The 22,104-nt window shown below is 47.2% G+C and overlaps 1 protein-coding gene across 1 annotated transcript in view; it reads left to right on the plus strand.

The window, feature by feature from the left end:
• The first annotated feature begins 784 nt into the window (after nucleotides 1-784).
• The window catches only part of PANK4 (pantothenate kinase 4 (inactive)), a 43,066-nt gene continuing 21,746 nt past the window's right edge, over nucleotides 785-22,104 (plus strand). The window contains exons 1-8 of the mRNA XM_020975770.2: nucleotides 785-925; nucleotides 12,048-12,130; nucleotides 13,227-13,441; nucleotides 17,933-18,116; nucleotides 18,791-18,883; nucleotides 19,316-19,469; nucleotides 20,231-20,412; nucleotides 21,320-21,401. Of these exons, the coding sequence (XP_020831429.1) occupies nucleotides 802-925; nucleotides 12,048-12,130; nucleotides 13,227-13,441; nucleotides 17,933-18,116; nucleotides 18,791-18,883; nucleotides 19,316-19,469; nucleotides 20,231-20,412; nucleotides 21,320-21,401 (1,117 nt within the window). The 5' untranslated portion in view covers nucleotides 785-801. The remainder of the gene's footprint in view (nucleotides 926-12,047; nucleotides 12,131-13,226; nucleotides 13,442-17,932; nucleotides 18,117-18,790; nucleotides 18,884-19,315; nucleotides 19,470-20,230; nucleotides 20,413-21,319; nucleotides 21,402-22,104) is intronic.

The raw sequence follows: 22,104 nt of genomic DNA on the forward strand, positions 1-22,104 counted from the left end.
CAACCACTTGTCTGGGATGGTGTAGAAAGGATTTTGTGTACATGCTGTTTCTCCCAATAGAATGTAAGTTCCTTGACAGCAACAACAAATGACAAGCATTTTTACACACAGTAGGTGCTTAGTAAATACTACTAAATTGAATTCATGTGATCATAGATATGATGGCACTGAAAGTCAGCTCATCCACCTCCTCCCTCATTTTACAGAGAAGGAAACTGAGGCTTAGAAGGGTGAGGTGACTTGCCCAAGGTCATGAAGGGAATAAATGATAGAGCTAGAATTTGATCTAAGGTCCTCGTCAAGAGGGCTGGACAGTCACCTTGGGGACTGAGGGGAGAGGAAAGGAGCCCATTTGATCAGTAACAGAATCTCAGGTACGGAAGGAACCTTAGAGGCAGCCTGATTCCCCTTGTATGTGACCAAGGTAAGGCAGCAATGGTACAGTGGAAAAACACTAGTTTGGGGGGGTCAGAGGACCTGGGTTCAAATAATTGCTTTGCTTCTCTGTGCCTCAGTTTCTCCCTTTGTAAAATTCAGGGGTTTGACAGGATAGTCCTTCTTTGGGGGTCCTTCCACAGCTCTCAGTCTATAACTTCGAGGAACCCCAAACCCTCACCCCATGGCTGGCCAAAGTCAGGTGGAGTCGTCTCGGGCTTTAGGAAGGAGAGAAAATGGGGAGGCATCTTGCCTGGCAGGGCCTCATTAGCATAAACTATTCGACGAGGGGGTGGGAGCCTATTAAGATTCAAATACATGCGCATATATTTGCATGGCTGATGAGGCTGGCCAGGCAGATTCAAAATGGCGGAGTGTGGAGCGAGCGGCAGCGGCAGCAGCGGGGACAGCCTGGACAAGAGCATCACCCTCCCGCCCGACGAGATCTTCCGCAACCTGGAGAATGCCAAGCGCTTCGCCATAGACATAGGTAGCGGGGGGTCCGAGGGGCCCGAGAGTGGGCCGGTGTGGACAGGGCCGGGGCTGTCCGTCCCCGGTACCGGTGAACTAGGGGGAGGTGGGGGACGGACGAAGGGCGGGGGGGAGAAGAAGAGGCAGGGAGGGGGGAGTGCGGTGGGAGGGCAGCCGCAGGGCCTCACGGGATCTGTAGTTCTCCGGTGGCCCCCGGGCCGGCAGCGGGGGCGGTACGGGACCACCGATCCCAAGAGGCCTCGCGGCGGGCTGGGAGAGCGAGGCACGGCGGGAAATGGAGTCCTCGATCCCGCGCCCTCGGGGCCGGAGAGCGGCGGGGAGACTACAAGCCCCGGGAGGCTGCGGGGTCCGGCCCGACCTGGCCCGGGCTGGCCGGCTGTGCGAGGACCGGGCAGGAGGGGGGGTGTCCGAGCTAGGTGGGGGGGAGGGAAGAGGTAAACAACTGTCCGCTGGAATCCCGGAGGGGGCCTCCACCCCGACACCCCCGTCCCGGGTCCCTCAGCCCCCCTGACCCCTACCCCCCGGTACTCCCCCCCCCCCAGGGTCCTCCACCCCACCCCCCCTCTCCTCACACCGCAGGTTCCTTCCTCCACCCCTCCCCCCCCCAGCCCCGGCCCTTCACACGCAGCCCTCCTTCACCGTACACCCATCATCCTCCCCTCCCTCTTTACCCCCCAGGCCTTCATGCACCCCTCACTCCTAGTCCTTCATCCCCTTCCCCCTCACACAGCAGGGACCTTCAAACACCCCCCCCTTCACATATACCCTACCCCCAGGTCCTTCACCACCTTCCACCCTTCCTGGGTCCCTCAATCCCCCCCCCCCGGTACTCCACACCTCCCCCCAAAGTCCTTCCCCCCAGCCCGGCCCTTCACACACATCCCTCCCTCTTCACCCCCCAGGCCTACATGCACCCCTCACTCCCAGTCCTTCACCCCTTTCCCCTCTCACACAGCAGGGGCCTTCAAACACCCCCCCCTTCACATCTATCCTCCCTCCAGGTCCTTCACCTTTCTCCCCTCCCCCTTCACCCCTCCCCCATTACCTCCGCCACATCCTCCTCACCCCTCCTGCCACTTTTTCCTCCATCCCTCCCTTTGGCGTCTGCTCCTTCCAGCCCCCAGTCCCCATAGTCCTTCCTCTGCCCCTCTTCCCCTCCATCCGCCCTTTCCTCCTTTCCCCCCCATTCAGCTCTAGTCCCTCCTCCCCAGTCCTTCTTTCCTCCATTCCTTTATTCCTTCTCCCCTCCTTCCTCCCTCAGCAGCTGTCCTCTCCTTTCCCTTCCCTCCCTCCAGACCCACCATTGCTGCCCCCACCTCTCCAGGGTCAGTGGGTCATCAAGCATTTATTAAAGGCTTATTATGAGCCAGTCCCTGGGCTAGCAAAACCGGTCCCTGTCCTCAAGGAGCTCACCTTCTAATCTGACTTCTTGGGAAAGCCTTTTGGAGAAGGTGGGATTTGAGCAGACACCAGAAGGAAGACAGAAACTGAGATCTGGGGGTAGGAGGGAGAGCCGGAAGAGCCAGGCCAGGCATGGAGGCCAGAGTAGCCAGGTTCTAGATTGAGGAGGGGAGCCGAACGTAAGAAGACTGGCAAGGCAGGAACAGGCCAGCCGGACTTGGGGGTGATAAGGAGCCACTGCAGTTCTTTGAGTAGGGGAGTGACATAGTCAGACCTTAGAGAACCACTTTGGTGGCCAGATTGAAGGGGAATCCAGCCACTGTTCTCCCGCTGCCCCCTCACACCCTCTAGCCACTGTGTTCTCTTTATCCCTCCATCCTCCTGTCCAGCCACCCATTCCCTGTCCCATCCCATCCCAACATTCTTTGTTCCTCCTAGGATCTGGCCAAGATTTTTCTTCCCCTCCCCCCCAATTGTCCTCCCCTTCCCTCCTGGCCCCAGCCACTATTATTCCCCCACCACACACCCCTCTTCTCCCCACCCCCTGCCACTATCTTTGTCCTCTGTCTTCTCTCATCCCCCAGTATGCACTGGGGTCAAATCTTCTGTTTCTGCCAGTATTTCCTGTGTGACCTTGGGCAAGTCACTTAAAACCTCTTGGCCTCAGTTTCCTCAAATGTAAAATGATATGGCCTCTGAGGTCCCTTCCAGTTCTAGATCTGTAAGTCTGTGATCCTTACCTGGGCCCATACGACTCCTATAGGAGCAACTCGCCAGAAAGTGGTGGGCTCCTAGTTGCCCCTGTGTTTATGCCTTCAAGGCTAGGAGTCCTTTGAGAAGAGCTCCCTACCTCACTTTCAGTCTGTCTGCTCTCCTTCCTTTGGAGTAGGGGGGTGGGGGATAAGGGTAGAAGACACTGGGCAGAGGGAGGGAACTCAATTTCTGGGCCCACTCAGGGCCACAGGTATTTATCAAGGGCCTACCATGTTCTGGCCTGTTTGATTTATTTGGTTTCCTGGTTTTTTCCCCAGTGAAATTGTGAGCAGCTAAAAAGAAGCAGGGGAGGGGAGAGCACCCTTTCATAGTTTTTTGGGGGGAGGGGAAGGGGTTCAGAACTAAGACCTTAGTGCCTCTGAGTGGCCTGGTTCGTTAATGGAGACTCTCTGTTAAGGGAGCAGAGAGGAGGGGTGACCTGGTTTGGGCAGTTTGGCACTTATTCCTAAAAGAGGAAGCCCAGACAGGCTCCTCACCTTTCCTGCTGCCATTGTCTGGGAGCAGACTTGTCTAGCTCAGAAAGAAGGGGAGCAGGAAGGGTTTCCTGGGCCATGAGGAATTCTGTCAGGAATCACCAGTATCTGGACACTTCCTCTGCCATCACTGGTGCCCGGGAGTCTTGCCCGGTCTCAGACTGGTGCTGCTTTGGGCCTCTTCTCCCTCCCAATATGGGGCTGTTTGCTTTTCCAGATGCTTGTAACAGTTACAGAACAGCCAGGATGTTATTCACTGCCGACTGGCACCAATTCTAATCTCCTCTGACTTTCCTTTACAAACAACAACCCTCCCCGAGCTCAGTAGAAGAGTAGTTCTGTGGAGGAGGCCTGTGGAGGAGGAGGAGGAGTCCTGAGCCAAACTTCCAGCACCTGGAGCCTCTCGGAGGTGGGCAGTCAGCCCGAGTTCTTTCAGGGGGCTTCACTAGAAAGTCAGTGTAAAAGGAGGGCCTGCCATGGACAATCAGAGTAGAATTTCAGGAGGGGATTTGTGTCAGAGCCTACTTAGGAAGCAGAGTGAGGCTTGTTTTCCGTTTTTTATGAACGGGAAGAAGGAGTAAGCACAAATGAAAGTACCCATCAGTTTGCTTATGTTGTCATTGGTTTAAAAATATTCCATTGTCTCACGCTGTGAATACAGTGTCTGAATGAGTAGCCAGACCACTGGTGTTTCTGTTTCTAGTATTTGAAAGTGGCTCATAGTGATTTTAGTCACGGTTCCTGAGGAGGCTGATTTATTGCATACATAGAACTTGAGGTCCCTTGGGTCCAGGGGCATTTTCCCCATTTTTGATTGTGTTGAGCACAGTACCTTGTCATATGGTTGGGGATTTAGGGCCACAGTCTTGGGAGCTAAAGGACACCTTAGAGAGGCTCTAGGCCAGCCAGCCTCTGTATCTTACAGAGCAGGAGAGGGAGGAGGGATTGGTGAAATTCTGGGCCAGGGATACAAAGAGGTAGCTAGGAACAGCTGGGACTTTTGTGGACAGGATGCTAATTCCAGAGCAAGCGTTTGACGCAGAGACATGGACTAAAACCCGATGGATCACAGGATCCTTTTGCCCTTTAAAAACTTAGATCTAGGACCCATTGGTTCTAAGTATATAGCTAGGTGATTCCTTGTTATTAAACATATTTCACCTGAAATGCCAAAGTCGAAAAGTCAGAGAAATGGTAGCTTGGATTTATATAGTACTTTAAGGCTTGCAAACCTCTTTACAAATATTACCTTCCTTGATTCTTATACCTGCCTTGGGAGATAGGGGCTGTTGTTACTCCCAGTTTACAGATAAGGAAACTGAGGCAGACAGAAGCTAAATGACTTGTCCAAGGTCACAAAGCTAGAGTCTGAGGCCAGGTAGGAACTCGGGTCTTCTTGACTCCCAAGTCCTGTGCTCTAACCACTGTGAAGTCTAACCAAGGGAATTAGCAGAAGGAACCCTCGTCCGAAGGAAGTTGGTGTTGAGGGGTAGAGTAGGACATTCAGATAGAAATGCCCTGGCATGTGTTTGTGGCATCCACGACGAGGCCAGAGGTGAAGCTGGAAGATGGAGAAATTATAGCAAAGGGCGTGTAATTGAACTTTAAGTGATGTGCCCATTTGGTGGGTGGGACAATAAGGAGGAGGAATGTGAGGAGTCAGAGATGAAACATCCAGAAAGGTGGAAGGGAGGCCGGTGTTACTGATCCCTGAAAGGGAATGCAGCATGGCTTACTGCGGAGGGCTTGAGGCCTGTGGGCCTGTGGACTCTCCGTCCCTCATTGCCGGGAGTGATCAAGCAGCCTCGCTCCCCTCCCCCAGCCTCAGCTCTTGCTGAGAGCTTTCACAGGGTAGTGGAGGGAAGAGCTTGTGTTAATTCAGGGATTCTGTCTTTTGTGTTTTGGGGATTAAGTGACTTGCCTAGGGTCACACAGCTGGTAAGTGTCAAGTGTTTGGTCTGAGGCCCGATCTGAACTCAGGGCCTTCTGACTTCAGGGCTGGTGCTCTATCCACAGCACCACCGAGCTGCCCCTAATTCAGGGATTCTGAAACTTTCCACTCTCGACCTCTTCAGTGGTCGAGACCCACGTGTTAGATGACCCACATGAGGTTCCCAGAAAAGATGGTTGGATTTTGGCAGGCTTGAGGTGGTTGGTGACCTTTAAGGGGCCTGTTTCAGTAGCATGGAGGTAGTTGAAGCTGGATTTCCAGGAGCTAAGGACAGGGATAGATAGTTCATTCTGTTGGGTGGACAGCAAGTATATCCTTAGAAGTTTGGTGGGAATAGGAAGTGTTTCTTTGCTTCACCCTGCAAGAATCACTGTTTTGTTTCCCTCACATTGGAAGGTTTTCCTGACTTGGGGATAGTGGGAGTGGAGGTGGGCTGTTGTCTAACTTAACTTAGTGTTGGAGAAGAGAGCTGATGGTGCCATCTTGGCTCTGGGCAGTGAGGGAATTGGAAGATGTTAATTCACCAAGAAGCTTTTCAGCAGGAAGTATTTGCACCTGTGTGCAAAGTTCAGCAGGAAAAAAACGTTCTCATGAGACACAGTCTGTTCCCTCAAGGGGTTTCCTTTCCTAGCCGTTTGGGCATTTGTAGCATTTTGGTGAGGAAAAGGTCATAGAGAGCAAGGGGTTTTAAAATTAGGCTTGTGGAGATTGCCGAAATAGAATTCCTTTTATTCATTGGAACCAGCTCTGGGCCAGATTTGGAGCTCAGGAGACTGGATACTCAGCTCTGCTGCCAAGGGGGAGGGTTACCTTGGGCAGATCTGTTCCTCTCTGGGCCCTAATTTCCTCACCTGTTCAATGAGGACTATAAGTGCTTAAAGTGTTATTGTATATTCTGGTTTTTTATGTCACTTTCACTTCTGAATCTGTCTCCTCTTCCCTCCCCAGTGAGCCATCTCCCGCAGCAAAGCAATAACAACCCAGCAAGGGGGGGAGGGGCAGGGCGCGAGTGTACAGTTCAGCAAGCCAGTACAGCAGCAGCCGCTGATAGTGTGTGCACTGTTCCCCACCCATAGTCCCCCACCTCTGCAAATAAGAGAGGGGAGGCTCATTTTCTTATGTGTTTTTGGGGGACCAACTTGAAAACCCCTTCACCCTCTGTGAGCCCCATGATGTGTGAATAGATCAAAGCAGTTTGGCTTGCTAATAGTAATAGCAAAAATCCTGCAAGTTCATAAAACCACCGAGGAAGGGTGTATCAGTTTATGCTCTGCTAGCTGACAATTGGGCAGTGTTCTGTGCATTTGGGGTGTTCAGTCCCTTCCCGTTGGCAGTCTCTAATGTTTTGTTTTGAATGAGGAAGGAATACTAATCATTAATAACTGGCTTGTGTTTCTGTAGTTAGTGCTGTACAGAGTACAAAGTACTTTTTCACAATAGCCAAGCGAGAGTCTAATTATTCCTCCTTTCAGATGAGAAAACAAACTGGGAAAGCTAAAGGCCTGCCCGCAGTCACCTGACAAGCCCGTGGAGAGCTGCGACTCTAAGCCAGGTTTTCTGACTCGCAGCCCAGAGGACTTTCCACTCTCTGCAGTCTCCTGAAGGCCTTTCTGTGTAGCCCCAGGGCTTAGCCCAGTGCCTGACACACAGTAGGTTCTTAATAAATGCTTGTTGGCTGACTGCCCTTTGGAGAAGCAGATCATCTGATTTCTGCCTTCAGAGGCCAAAGGTCTTAAATTCGGGACCTTCAAGTGATTAACGACAGAGTAGCTGAGAAGCCTCTGAGGGCACCAGTCGGAATTAGGGCTTTCCCTTAATATCAGAGTTGAAGTACGGGGTTTTCAAATAAGATACACTCCGAGGGTGTATTTTTACTTCTGGTTTTTATTTTGTCTCCTTGGAAAAAAAAAGGCCTCCCTCCTCCTTCTGTGTGTTGCTCTTGAGCTTGTGGCCAGGAACAAGTGATTGTAGGTCTTAAAGGAGCCCCTGTGTAAGTTAAGAGCTCAGAGCCAGGACTTGAGAATCCTGGGGACCAGCACAGCCGACGAGATTGCCAGCACTGGTTAGGATCTCATACAGATTTGTTTCCACCATTCTCCTGTACCAGGCTTTTTTGATGGGGTCAAAAAACAAAAACTTCTAGGCACCGTGAGTGAGCAGCTCTAAAGTTCTTGGCAGGACTTTTTAACTTTCTCAGACTGAGGCCAGCTGAGTTGATTCACCTTCTTGGAAAGAGAGAAAGATAAGTCAGGACAGTCTGTTTATCACAGCACTGGCCTGGCTCAAAAGTAAGACAAAGGATTTGAAAGCAAGGTTTCCTGATGGGTGACCTTCCTCATGTGGCTTCCCTCAATCATCTAAATGTGCTAAGAAAGTAATCAGTGGTGTATGGGTGGTTTGTATTGGGCTTTCTTCCTCCCTCCCTTCTTTCTGTCTTTGTAGACAGTGGGCAGACATACCCAGGCAAAATTGGGCAAGAGATAGATCAAGGCAAAGTGGGTTTCTTTCTCCCCAGTCCGAGAAGCTGGTCCCCTGGGGTGCCTGGCCCTAGATATATAGGTCGTAACCATGCCTATGGTGTTAATACCAGAGTTATCCCTACCTTCATCCACAGGGACTGGGGGAATTACGCTAAGGAGTATCCAGGACTCGTGAATCGAGGGCAGATTGGATCCCTGGGGATCCTCTTTGTCTCACCTGACTTTTGTACTCAAGGGCTGATCCCCAGCCAGACTTGGATGGCTCCAGTGCTCAGAACTGGTCAGGTCACATCTGGAGTACTGTGTTCATTTTTATATACTATGACATAGTAAGGAACATTTGGTACAAAACATGCCCACCAAACTGGGAGAGAGTGCTTTTCCTTTCTACATCGCATATGAGCCATGATATCATGAGATAATCCTGTCTAGTAAAAGGGTACCCCCTAGAGGCAGGCAGCTGGGTGGTCCAGTGTGTAGAGCACTGGGTCTGGTGTCAAAGAAGATCTGAGTTCAGATGTGACCTCAACCGCTTACTAGCTGTGTGACCCTGGACAACTCATTTTACCTCAGTCTGCCTCAGTTTCCTCACCTGTAAAAGGGAGACAATATTAGCAGCTACCTCCCAGGGTTGTTGTAGGGTTCAAATGGGATATTTGTAAAGCACTTAGCGCATACGTGGCACATAGTAGGTGCTCAATAAATACTCATTCGCTGTCCCTCTTCCTGACACCCAGTCCTGGAAGGGCTTTTCTCCTGTCATCCTTTTTAAGGAGTGTCATATCACCCGGTGCCTGTGATAACAGCCTTCCTCCACTGAAAGCACTATCATAGAAAAGGAAACCTCCTCCCGATGACATTGACGTGGAGTGTGTCCGCGTCCAGGGGGACCTGGGAGGTCAGGGGATTGGAGGACAGGCTGAAGGAAGTGGCTTTATTTAGCCTGCAATGAGGAGATTGGGGCAGGGGTAGGGGGTGAGAGCTCCTTTGAGGTGTGTGATGGCTGTTCTGTGGAAGGGAGGGTAGGTTTCTCCTGCCTGGGCCCAGAAGGCTTTGATGTAAGGACAAATGTCTTCATAATTAGCAGCTATCCACAAGCGTGCTGGACTCTGTAGAGGCCTTGGGAAGGTGTGGGGGGGTGCTGGGAACCCCACTTTGTGCCGCCTTCTGCTTTCTGGAAGTGTTGGGCAAGAGACTCCTGTTCAGCTGTGAGTTGGATTTCATGCTTGCCACCTCTGAGATCAGCTCTGAGGTTCAGTGAGTCATCTCCCACTCCCTGAATTAAGAAGCAGTCCAGGGACAGCTAGGGGGCACAGTGGATAAAACTCTGGCCTTGGAGTCAGGAGAACCTGAGTTCAAATCCAGCCTCAGACACTTGATGCTAGCTGTGTGATCCTGGGCAAGTCATTTAACCCTGATTGCCCATCAAAAAAAAAAAAAGCAGCAGCAGCAGTTGAAAGAGGCCTGCCCTCTTTGGGGATTTTCAGTGCCCATTTTATAGGGAAGATTTCTTCTGGTGCAGCAGTCCGGAGCTGTTCTGTTCATTGTATGAAGAATCCCCCCATTGTCCTTGTCACTTGAGGGTGACAGACTTTCCCTAGTTTGCCTTCTGGGACCAGTGAGTGTTGGAACCAGCATGTGCTGTGTCAGGGGATCACAGCAAGAGCCAAGGGTGGGATCGAAAGCCTGCTCTCTTCATGATCGATGAGTCACTGAAAAGGTCTCTTACCTGCTTTGGCTTGCTCATCTCTAAAGAGGGCTCTTAATTTGTGTCACTGCATGGGAGGGCTCATGAGGTGATCACTTCTTAGAAATTCTTTTAATTAACCCGTAGATTTGGCATCATTTGAGGCCTGGAAGAGGGGAGGTACCAAGACTATGTCTATTCCCTTAGGAGACACTTGAGGAGATGAGCGTGTGTGTGTGTGTGTGTGTGTGTGTGTGTGTGTGTGTGTGTGTGTGTGTGAGATGTGTGTTAGGAAGACTAAATAGTATTCTGAGCATGCAAGCTTTCTGAGCGTATTTTAATGTATCCTAGATCGTTTGGTGTCAGATTTTAATGTGTTCCTTTCCATTTGCTTTCTAAGTACTTAATCATTTGCAAAACAGAAGTTTTAAAATAATTTCCAATGATTGTCAGTGTCTCCACCATCACTGACTTTAAGCCTGTGAAGTATTTTCGTGGGAGAGGGGTTAACTTTGGCTTCCAAGGTCTGAACTCAGAGCAGTGGGTTGGAATTACAGAGCAGAACTTTGTGGCTTGATAAAAGGACAGACTCCTCTGCTGAACAGCTGGGCCGGAGGGCAATGGGCCGCCTTGTTGGGGGAGGGAGCAACACCCAAAAACCACTACTGGGGGCTTTAGACAGGCTGATCCAGCCCTTTCTCTTCTGGAGAGTCTTCATTCTTTTCCACCTATATCCTGGGCAAAAAAAAAGTTTCTCTGTAAGTCATTTTGGAATGCTTTGGTTTTAGTTCCTAGAATCATAGCTGAGAAGAACCTTCAGGGTCATCTAGTACATCTTTCATTCCCAGCTTCTGCTGTGTCATGCTTCATGCCCCATTTGGGGATATTGAGAAGGGGTTTCCTTTCTTGTTGTTTGCCATCATTCCTGAGGCCTAGGAGTCCCTGCATGGACCTGCTCAGCCTTGCACACTCTCTCTCTCTCTCTCTCTCTCTCTCTGTCTTCTCTCTCTCCTCTCTCTCTCTCTCTCTCTCTCTCTCCCTCCCTCCCTCTCCCTCTCTCCCCCTCTCTCCCTCCCTCTGTCTTTCCTCTCTCCCTCTCTCTCTCTTTTTTCTCTCCCTTCCTCTCCTCCTTTTCTCTTTCTCCCTCCCTACATCGTCTCAAAGTAGAAGCCGTTGACTCTTTGCCCTTTGCAGCCGATGATTCCTCAGATAATCTTATTGATCTCCACATTGTTTATTTCAGGAATAGCCTCCTTCTTCCTCTTAGTTTGCAAGATTAACTGCCAGAATTTGCTGGGCACTCGGATTTGGAAAGGAAGTTGACTTATTTTGGTCAGTGTAGGGAATTGGAGCTTTGGAATCAATCATCTGATTGCTTTTGATTATTCTGGGTTTGTATTAACTTGCTCTAGGGTCAGTTAACCTGTCCCCAAGCCTTTTATGTAGATCCTACTTTGGATATGATACGTCCTGTGTGCCCTGGGCTGGGGATACAGGGCAGTGTATGAAACAGTCTCTAACCTCATGGAGTTTCCATTCTTCCCTTGAAGGATGATATTAAAACCCTTCATTTGGGTGAATAGTTCTTTTTGTTTTGTTTTGTTTTGTTTTGTTTTTAGGCAGTTGGGGTTAAGTGACTTGCCCAGGGTTACACAGCTAGTAAGTGTCAAGTGTTTGGTCTGAGACTGGATTTGAACTGAGGTCCTCTTGACTTCAGGGCTGGTGCTCTATACACTGCACCACCTAGCTGCCCCTGTGAATAGTTCTTTTGAAGTCATTAAAAACCACCTCATTTCTTCAACTGTGTATGTTGGGAAATTGGTTTCACTGGTGGCCAGGTCACTGAGGAGGTTTGTCAGTTATAAAGCTTTTCAGTGAAAACATTGACATTATCAGCTCTTTCCTTCTAGGCCCTAGAATCTAGGTCATCAGCAGGGTTTAAGTTGGAGACTCAGTTTTCCTTAGCTCTGAAGTGGAGTGATATCCTCTGTCATCTAAGTTAAGTGACTTGTATTAGCAAGGGGACAGGAGACGTGACATGTTCTAGAGTCCTGGATGGAAAGTAGATGTGGGATGGGCACCTTCTGCCCACTTTTCTCTTTCTCTAGTCACAGAGCCTGCATCTTGGAGTTGGGGAGTTCATGCAGCACCTGCTGCCATCCTGGTCGCAGGGCTTGAGATATGTATGAAGATTGAAATGGAGAAAATGTGCTCATGCGTGCTCATCTCTCAGCCTACACATTTTTTATTTGCAACAGAATAGTTTGTTAGTAAAGTAAGGCCATGCTGAGAATGGCTGAGACAGATTGTTTCCTGCCCTGGTTCTGAATTGTTTTTAATATTTTTATCCACAGGTGGATCATTAACCAAATTGGCTTATTATTCAACCGTACAGCACAAAGTAGCCAAAGTGAGATCTTTTGACCACTCAGGAAAGGTAAAGACTTCGAGCTGTGCTGGACGCGACAGTGTCCCTCAGACCCCATTCGAAAAGCAGTACTAGTGCTGGGGCTTTTCCACCGCTAGCCCGCAGCCCATGCAGAATGCCAGCTAGCCATAGTTCATGGGCCTCTTTCTTTGGGTTTCTAGGGGAAGAATTAGAAGCAAGGCATTCTATGAAATTCCTTAAATGTCCATTATGAGCAAGGCAGTCTGCTAGATTTGGGGCTAAAGAACAAAAAATGGCAGCATGTGCCCCTGAGGTGCTTGGTGTCAGGGTGGAGCTCTGACGAAAGAGAGTGATTCTAAAGCCAAGAGGAAGAGGGCCTGCTTTCCCAGAAGGAGGATGGCCTTTTCCAATGTCTTGGAGCCTGCATTCCATACTGGGGGCCACCAGGACCACATCCTGAGCACTGCCCCCTCTTGCCCTGGGTCCCAGCTCAGCTCCTTCTCAGTCCACATGAGCCAGTGGGCTCAGGTTGGGCCTCTCCCTTGCTCTTCTTTTCATCCCTTCTCCCTAGACTGAGTGTTCCTTTCCGTATTTTAGTTTCTAATCCAGCCTGATTGCCTTTAGACACAAGCCCTTTCTACTTCCTGCCTCAGGCTTGGAGGTGGGTTTAAAAGCTCTTGCCTCTTTAACAGTGTGCAGCTTAGCAGAGAAAAAGAAAACATGGAAGAAATGAATCCCTTAGATCCCCTTGCACGGCGAAGAGGCAGGAAGACCTGAGTTCAAATCCTGCCCCAGAAGCTTACTAGCTGTGTGACTGTGATCAGATCCCTTGACTTATCTGTGCTTCAGTTTCTTCATCTGTAAAGTGGGAATGATAATAAAAATACCTATTTCCCAGGCTTGTTGAGAGACTTCAGTGACATAATAATTGTCTCCGTGTTAATAGCAGCTGGCATCGACCATGTCTCTGTAAGATTTATAAATGCTTTCTGTGTGTTAGCTCATTTGATCCATGCAGCACACCTGGCAGATACCTGTGGTTACTGTCCCCATTTTACAGATGAGATCAGGTGTGGCTAGGGCTATACAGAAGTCCTCATCTGCATGCTTTTGATTACTAAAATGCCATTGGTATTTTCTGTAGGATGCCGAACAGGAGCATGAGCCTCCCTATGAAATCTCCGTGCAGGAGGAGATCACTGCTCGGCTGCATTTTATTAAATTTGAGAACACGTACATTGAAACCTGTCTGGACTTCATCAAAGACCATCTTGTTAATACAGAAACAAAGGTGATCCAGGCCACGGGAGGGGGTGCATATAAATTCAAAGACCTCATCGAGCAGAAGCTGCGACTCAAGTAAGTGCACATGAGTTGGAGAGGGACAAAAATTTGGCTCCAGGAATTTGTTCTTACTGGGGGACAGGTTTAAAGCGTTTTTATTTAAAATTGAAAAGAAGGAAAATTCTGGTAGGCCTCGAGGTAAGCTCCGTGTGAAAACTTGAAGCAGTCGTCAGTTCCTGCTGATGCCGTCAGTGGGCCATTCCTCGGAGCACATCTCGGCAGTCCTGCAGGGGCCAGCCTTGGCACCCTGTGCTGTTTAACCTGGGCGCCCTGATGGTACAGTAGGAACCTGGGAAGCAAACTTGCTTCAAAGATCTCTCGGGTCACACAGTGGAGGAGGTCGTAGGATGAAGCTGGGCATAAATTCGGAGGCCCTTTTTCATTTGCTGAGCTCACCAGGGGGTCTTTGATGGGGGCCCAGGAAAACAAAGGGGAGTGGGTGCATTTAGAAGCACTGCGTCTAGTGTAAGAATTGTAGAGTGGGGGAAAGACCGAGCATCACCTGGTAGCCTGTGGCAGTGGCCTCATGGCGATATTTTTGGATGGCAGTGATAAAAGCATTTTTCACCACTGGACCGTCATCTCTGTGGATATGGCAAGGGGGGGGGCACCTCACAGGACAGAGGACCATTTTTTTTTAAATTTTCTGAATTACTACAGCCAAAGAAGTCATCACCTAGTGATCAATATGGTGATGATGAGTCTCTGTATGTATAGCTTGGTAGGATCTTGGCCCCTAGATTCAGGCTGTTGCTGGGACCGTATTCCTTCCTGTCGCAAGAGTGAGTGGTAACAGAGGGTGAGCCCATGTTCTGAATCGATATCCACTAAATATAAAAAAGGCTTAGGGGGAGGCTTTCTCCAGCATTTTGGGTTGTCCCTGTATTGTAAATCCACAGGAGTCCATGGATAAGAATCACCGGGGACAAGAGGGCAGGAATGGGCTGCAGTCCACATTATTGGAGGGAATGCCCACAGCAGTGAACTCAGAGTCATTGAAATACAGAAATAGTCAATGCAGCACTTACATTTCAGATCGAAAGCTATAGTTATTGTGTTTTGCCTCTGCCCTTTAACACGGCTAGGTGAGTGGTGGGGATCTGGGAATGTTGGCCCCACCAGCGAGGACCTGGCTGAAGCATGTGGGAGAGGTTTTTTTTTAATGTAATTAAAAAAATTTTAAACTTAAATACAAAATGAGAAAATAAAAAAAAAAATAACTGCCACGTACACAGCACATCATAGGAGAGGATTCAGTATAAGACAATATATTTCCATTTCAAGAAAACCTGTGTGATAAATACCGGATGCTGTTTTCACAGCTGCCCAGCTTTGTTTCCCTTTGTTCTCTGTTGTGCCCATTAAAGACAGCTACGCACACATATACGTGTACACAGAACTCTATAGACATATACCCATATACCATGTGTACTCGTATACCTCGATGTAACACTGTCATGTGCTTATTTCCACTTGTCATCTCTTTCTCTGCAGGTGGGTAGCGTCTTCCCTCATAGGTCCATGTCTTTCCATGTTTTTCTCAATCAACCAGTTCATCATCTTCTACATCACAGCAATATTCCAAACCTAATCACATCCCATCTGAGAGATTGTCTATGAAAGTTTTTTTCCAATTTTCTGCATTCCTTCTCTTCTTGGCTACATAGGTTTTATTTATGCAAGAAAATTTCAGTTTAACATAATAGAAATTGTCCTTTTTACACTTCAGCGATACTCTGCCTTGTAGTTTGAGGTCTGATATGGTTGAATCTACTTCCTTTACATCTTTTTTCCTGGTTTCTTTGAAGTTCCTGACCTTTTACTCTTCCAAATGAACTTTGTTATTATATTTTCTGACTTAGTAAAATAATTGTTTAATAACTTAGTTGGGATGACATTGACTAAATAGATTAGTTAGGTAAAATTGTCATTTAAAAATTATGTTGTCTTTACCTACCAATGAACAATAAATATTACTTCACTTATTTAGATCTGAGTTTATTTGTGTAAAAAGTTTTTTATGTTTATTCACAGAGTTCCTGTGTCTGTTTTGCTAGGTATACATTCAGGTATTTTATACTGTCTGGGTATTTTAAGTGGTCTTAAACTACACTGAATAATATTACTGACACATAGTGTAGTTTCTCTGTTTTTCACTTGATTAAATTTATTTTAACTTTAACTTTGTCTGAGATCATGATGACTCTCCCTGCTTTTTTTACATACTAAATTCTACTCCTGTCCTTTATTTTATCTTTTTGTGTGACTGTCATTTTTATGTTTCCTGAAAACAACGTATTGTCAAATTCAAATTTTTAATCTGCTCTTCATTTCCATTTTGTGGGTAAATTCATCCCATTCACATTCTAAGATACAGTTACTTGTGTATTTTCCTTCTTCCTATTTTTCCTCACTATCCTTCTCACCATATTTACTCTATCTCTCCTCACTCCTCTGCTTTACTTCTACCCACTACCTTGCTCTCCTATTCCTTAACCTACCCACCCCTCTAAAGTCCTTCCCTTATTCTCTCTCCCCACCCTATTCCCTTGCCCCCTGTTTCTTTCTGAATTTAGAAGACTTTTATGCCCTTCTAGATATCCATATCGTTCTCTCTTTAAGCCATTCCCGAAGAGAGTAAGGTTCCAGCACTACATGTCCTCCACCTATTAACTCCTTTTGTGTCAGCTTTTCTTTTTACGCCTCATTTGTATGGGATAATTGCTCCTTTTTAGCTCTCCCTGCAGAGTTTTATTTTTTTTAAGAATCTCTCCATCATGCTAAGTTCAGCCCAGGCCTCTTTGTCAAACTACCCAAATAGAAATGACAGTCGTAAAAGAACTGGTAATGTTTCCGCATAGGAGGAGGAAACCATTTGACCTTATTGAGTCCCTTATATTTTGTCTGTAATGCTTACTTTATATTTTTCCTGGACATTATATGTTGAATTTTCCTCTAAGTTCTGGAGTTTTTGCCACAAAAACCTGGAAGTCTTTCAGTTTGTTAAATGTCCTTTTTATTTTCATTCAGGATTATACTTAATTTTGCTGAGTACGTTGCTCTTGCTCGTAACCCCAGCTCTTTTGCTCTATGTTGTTGTTGTTTGTCTTTCCTTATCGAAGAGGACCATGATGATCAGGAAGGTGATGCCGTGACTTGCACGTGAATTGGATGGAAGTGAGGAGGGCTGTGCAGAGTTACCAGCCTCCCTCCTCTCGAGCCATCTGAGTCTAGTGGCAACATATAGATCAGGATAATGGGAGGTGGCCCCCATTCTAAGGAATATAGTATTCCAGGACTTCGATGTAGTAACTGTTAGGTCTTGTTTAATCTTTATTTATTATATGATCTTTATTGTCTCTCCATGACATTAAATTTTTTTTTCCCCTCGTTGCTTCCAATATTTTCTTCTTAACCAGGGAGCTTTGAAAATTGGCTATGATATTCCTGTAAGTTTTCTTCCTGGGATCTCTTTCAGGGAGTGATTGGTGGATTTTTTTTTCCTTTTTCTGCTTTACCTTCTTGTTCTAGAACTTAAGGGCAATTTTCCTTAATAATTTCTTGTAATATTGTATCAACATTCTTTTTTTAAAAATATTCTTTTTTTAAAAAATCATATTTTTCAGGTAGTCCAAATATTCTTGTATTATTTCTCCTTGATCTGTTCTCCAAATCAATTGTTTTTCTGATGAGATGTTTCACTTTCTCTTCTGTTTTTTCATTCTTTTGATTTTGTTTTATGATTTCTTGGTGTCTTAGAATGTCATTGGCTTCCCCTTGCCCAGTTGTAGTTTTCAAGGAATTATTTTCTTCCTTAAGTTTTTGATTCTCTATTCCAAGTTGGTTGACTTTATTTTCATAGTTTTCTTGATTTTCTTGGATTGCTCTTATTTTTTTTTTCTAATTTTTCCTCTGTGTCTCTTTTTTGATTTTTAAGGTCCTTTTTGAATTCTTCCAAGAACTCTTTTTGTACTAAGGACCATTTGACATTTCTCATTGAAAAAGGAGTGGCTTTTTTAGCTCCATTATCTTTCTCTGAATATGAACCCAGATCTTCTCTATCCTCATAGTTACTATCTGTGGTTGAGTTCTTTCTTCTTTGCTTGATTATTTTATTTCTTTACTTCTTGTTTTATTTTGTTTTTACTAACTATTAATGTAATCATGTTGTGGTCCTGAGGTATGAGGAATGATGCCCCAAGCCTCAGGTACTTCTTATTGATACTATCTGAGGTCTCAGACAGATTTACTATCTGTCTGTTTATGTTTCTCTGTTCACTATTTATATTTATTTACTATCTACTCATCCATCTATCTCTATATGCCATCTATTTATCTGTCTAAGCATTATCTATTATTTATCTGTCTACCCATCTGTCCACCTACCTCTGTCTTCTATCTATCTCTGTGTCACACACACACACACACATATGCACACGCACATGCACATATACCCGCGCATGCACGGGACTAACCTCTTGAAACAGTGCTTGATTTCCTTTTCAGAGTTGATAAGGAAGATGTGATGACTTGCCTGATAAAAGGGTGTAATTTTGTGCTAAAGAATATTCCCCACGAGGCATTCATGTACCAGAAAGATGCTGATCCCGAATTCCGGTTTCAGACCAACCACCCTAACATTTTCCCATACCTCCTGGTCAACATTGGCTCTGGAGTTTCCATAGTGAAGGTGAGTGGGGGACCCAGGAGGCAGACCACTGGCTCACAGGGAGAGGGCGGACTCATGGTTCAGTCATCCTCCTTTGCATCTGCATCCTGACCTTGGGTTCAAAGGAGAGGCTGTTGACTGCTGTGGAGGGCCTTCATTTAGAGGTGCTGTTCTTGGCCCCACTGCATCAGCTGTGTGACCTCGAGCAGAACGGCCCTTCTGCTTCATCAGCTACAAAGTGAGAAGAGACTATTGCATGCTTTCCAGGGTTGTTGTGGCGCTCACATGAGCTGCTGTATGTAAAGGGCTGTTCCAACTTTGTAGTACAAAGGGAAGCCAGGCCCTCATTTCTCCACCACGTCGTGGCCTTCTTTATGCCGACGTGGCATAGAGGCTTTGAGTCTTGCCCAAACTGAGCCCCTGCTTAGCTCTGAGACCCAGATTCATTGTCTCTGAAGAGCAGGGAAGGGGTGAGGGTGGTGGGGCACTTCTTTAGCGGTCTGCCTTTTCCCTCCTAAAGCAGAATAATTACTAGAGAAGGAGCCCCTCTGAGCCACTGCCCCTCAGCCCCCAGCTCTGGGCCCTCTTGGAGGAAGTCCCCTGCTCACAGTACACTTGTGGATAAGTCGCTTATTGATCACCTGAGTCATATTGAGCATCAGTGCTAACCAGACTGCCCTGATTGTGACTGCCAGGTGGAGACGGAAGACAAATTTGAGTGGATTGGTGGGAGCTCGATTGGAGGAGGCACCTTCTGGGGGCTTGGTGCCCTGCTTACCAAGACAAAGGTAAGTCCTTTGTAGGGCTATGGTTTGTCCTGCCTAGTTCCTTGAAGGAAAGGGATATTGTAAGTCAGACCTCTACAGCTTGTGGTTTGATTTTTTTTCCCCCATCCTAAAGGCCCTTCTCAGTAGCTGTGGTTATGGTCCTTCTTATTTACCCGTGCCTACAAACCTCTAGTTCTTTTCTGGAGAGGGGACTATTGCATGCTGTCTTGAGAATGATGTTAAAGGTGGTTGGTTCAAACAGGTTTATCACCATTGTCACTAATTGAGCTGGGCCACCCTTGTTGGTGTTAGCCTCCTGGGAGGCGGGAAGTGAGGCCAGATTTGTGGGGCCTTCACAGGCCTTGGCCATCACACTGTGGACTTGCACGTCATGCTATCCTTGGCCCCCCAAATCTGGGTGATCTCTTGATTTCCTCTGTTTTTTCCTTCTAGAAATTTGATGAGCTGCTACATCTTGCCTCAAAGGGCCAGCACACAAATGTGGATATGTTGGTGGGAGATATTTATGGTGGGGCCTACCAGACCCTGGGGCTCAGTGGCAATCTTATAGCCAGTAGCTTTGGAAAGTCTGCCACTGCAGATAAAGGTACCCCCCGTTGGATGCTCTTATCTTCCAGAAATCCAGAGACAGAGTCTGCGCCGATTATAGCAAACTGAGTGATGATTCACGAGATTGTTAGCAGGGAATTATGTACAGATGTCTGGGGCAATTTCCTTCCCATCTGTTGCTTATAGAATGCTCTGATTTATAAAAAGAAAAAAATTTTTGCTTGCAGCATTTCTACTTTAGTTACTAGGAGGAAATGGAAACCTGTTAGAGTGAACCCACGTAACTGTTTCCTTCCTTAAATCGATGACTATTTTCATGGTGGAGTTTAACCTTGCTTGGGTCTGAGGCATTTGTGGTCAGAATTTTAGTTCCTGTATTAACAGATTAATGTGTGCCTGTGCTTTGTTGGGGGAAGTGGGACAACAGGAAGCATTTGGAGATGTGGGAGTGCTGACCTGGGAGACAGAGAGAGCTGGCTTTGAATCCCACCTCTTGACAGGTCCTACCTAGGTGACCCTGGACAAGTCATTGAAACTCTCTGAGCCTGTTTCCCCATTTGTAAAAGAGGGATTCCAGTAGCACCTACACCACAGCGTTGTTAGGAAGTTAGGATGTATATAAAATGCTCTCTGCAAGTCTTTCAAGGTTAGTGCTGACCACTACTGTTATGGCCTCTCCTAGAGCAGGACTGTACTTACCTCCATCTGAAAACAGTGTCCATTGCCCCCCAAACAGTTGAGAGCACACATACATATCCTTTGTTGACCTCGCACCAAGATGTTTTTACTCTCTCTTAGAGTTCTCCAAGGAAGATATGTCTAAGAGCTTACTGCACATGATTAGCAATGACATCGGGCAGCTGGCTTGTCTCTATGCCAAACTCCACAACCTGGACAAAGTTTATTTTGGGGGCTTCTTCATTCGGGGCCATCCGGCCACCATGCGCACAATCACTTACAGTATTAACTTCTTCTCCAAGGTAATGAAGACCGAACCCCCTGTGTTATCTGGTACCACGCTGGATTTGGGGATTCGTTCTTTACCTTGGCCCTGTTCCCTTCCCTTAACCCAGAATCAGTTCTCAGGGAGTTAAGAGTATTTCTAAAGATATTGAGACAGCAGAGTAAGACTGAGGGTCTCTGGAGGATGCCTCTGCAGATTAGCTACAAGTTGGGGCCGTCGGATTCTTCACCTGATAGCCTTAGCCCTGAGTGATTGAGTAGCCTTGGTTTAGAGAAGCCTCAGGGAGCCTGTGAGCTGGGGAGCTACCTGCAGTTCCCTTCTTTCCAGTCTGTTGCATCTCACAAGAGTCCTCCAGGAGAAAGACAATGAGGATACTTCCTCATGTACCTGTAACCCGCACTGTGGAGAAGTTGCCAGTGCGGATGACTGGGGGTTTGGGCAGTGACCCTTTGGTTCCTGTGGGTGATGGCTTCGATGTTGGTGTGCCCTATCTGGGAAGTGGCATGAGCATGTATCGCCTTGAGTTGCTGCCCTTCTGTGACCATTTCAATGTCTTCTAATGCCCCCCTGTGTTGGTCAGCCTAGACAGGTGAACTTCCCCTTAGGCCAAGTCTAGTTGTGTATATTAAGAGCTCCCAAATTAGATGCATAGGATGATTGATGATTCGTTTTACAGACAGATCCTTTGCCTGGCAGAAAGATGTACCTTGGAATTTCTGTAGCTAGCAAACTTCCCTATTGCAGTTCAAATGCTCTTCAGCTGACAAAAGTCTATTATGCACAACTTTTCAGGAATGCATTGACTGTGTGAGGCGAGGTACCCACGTGTATTGTAATTGCCTTAAACCACCTAGTGAGCACAAAGTGCCCATGCTGGCTGGCCATCAGGGACCATCCCAATGCAATATTTCATCTTGTGGCAGGGAGAGGTTCAGGCATTGTTCCTGAGGCACGAAGGCTACCTGGGCGCCATCGGGGCATTCCTAAAAGGAGCAGAACAAGACAGTGAGTAGAGGGTTACTCTTTTTTTCCTAATTCAGTGTTTGGGAATGTTGGTGGATACAGTGGGATGGCATGTGTTGATGAAGCCCTAGGGAGCAGCATAGGGTTGTCCTGGGTGTTGTGGGCCAGGGGCAGGAGATGCCACCAGCAAGGAATGGCTGGGCTGTTAACAGTTGTGGTTTTGTTGGGTTTTAAAAAACCAAACCCTCATCCTTTCCCATTTCCACTCTTTGAGTTAAGTGCAGTTGGTAGAACTTGGCCATCTGTTTCTTGTCTATGCCAACGATCCTTTCCTCTAGAGAAGGGGAAAAGCAGGACCTTTGATTGTGATCACTCCAGAGGGGCCTGGATGAGAATTTGGCTGATCCGTTCCCGTGTTTGGCTTCCTTGTGATTGCAGAGGACTTCATTCCCTCTCTCTCCTCTCTCTCTCTCTCTCTCTCTACCCTTCCCTCTCTCTCTCTCCCCCTCCGCCTCCTTCTCTATCTCTGTCATTCTCTCCCCTCCCTGGCAAAAGAAACCATTAGCCAAGGTGAAAAGGAATGACAGACATCTCAAATTCTAACTGCCTCTTTTCCTTCTTCCCATCACCAGTCTTGGGCCCTCAATTACCTTTCATCCTGATTCTCTGTGTCTAATGACTAATTTTTTTCTAAAGATATAAACTACTTCTTAAATGAGAAATATATTTTATGTGATGCCAGCAA

Source organism: Phascolarctos cinereus, unplaced genomic scaffold (assembly GCF_003287225.1).
Source record: "Phascolarctos cinereus isolate Bilbo 61053 unplaced genomic scaffold, phaCin_HiC Scaffold_726;HRSCAF=1367, whole genome shotgun sequence".
In the NCBI taxonomy this organism is placed as follows: Eukaryota; Metazoa; Chordata; class Mammalia; order Diprotodontia; family Phascolarctidae; genus Phascolarctos; species Phascolarctos cinereus.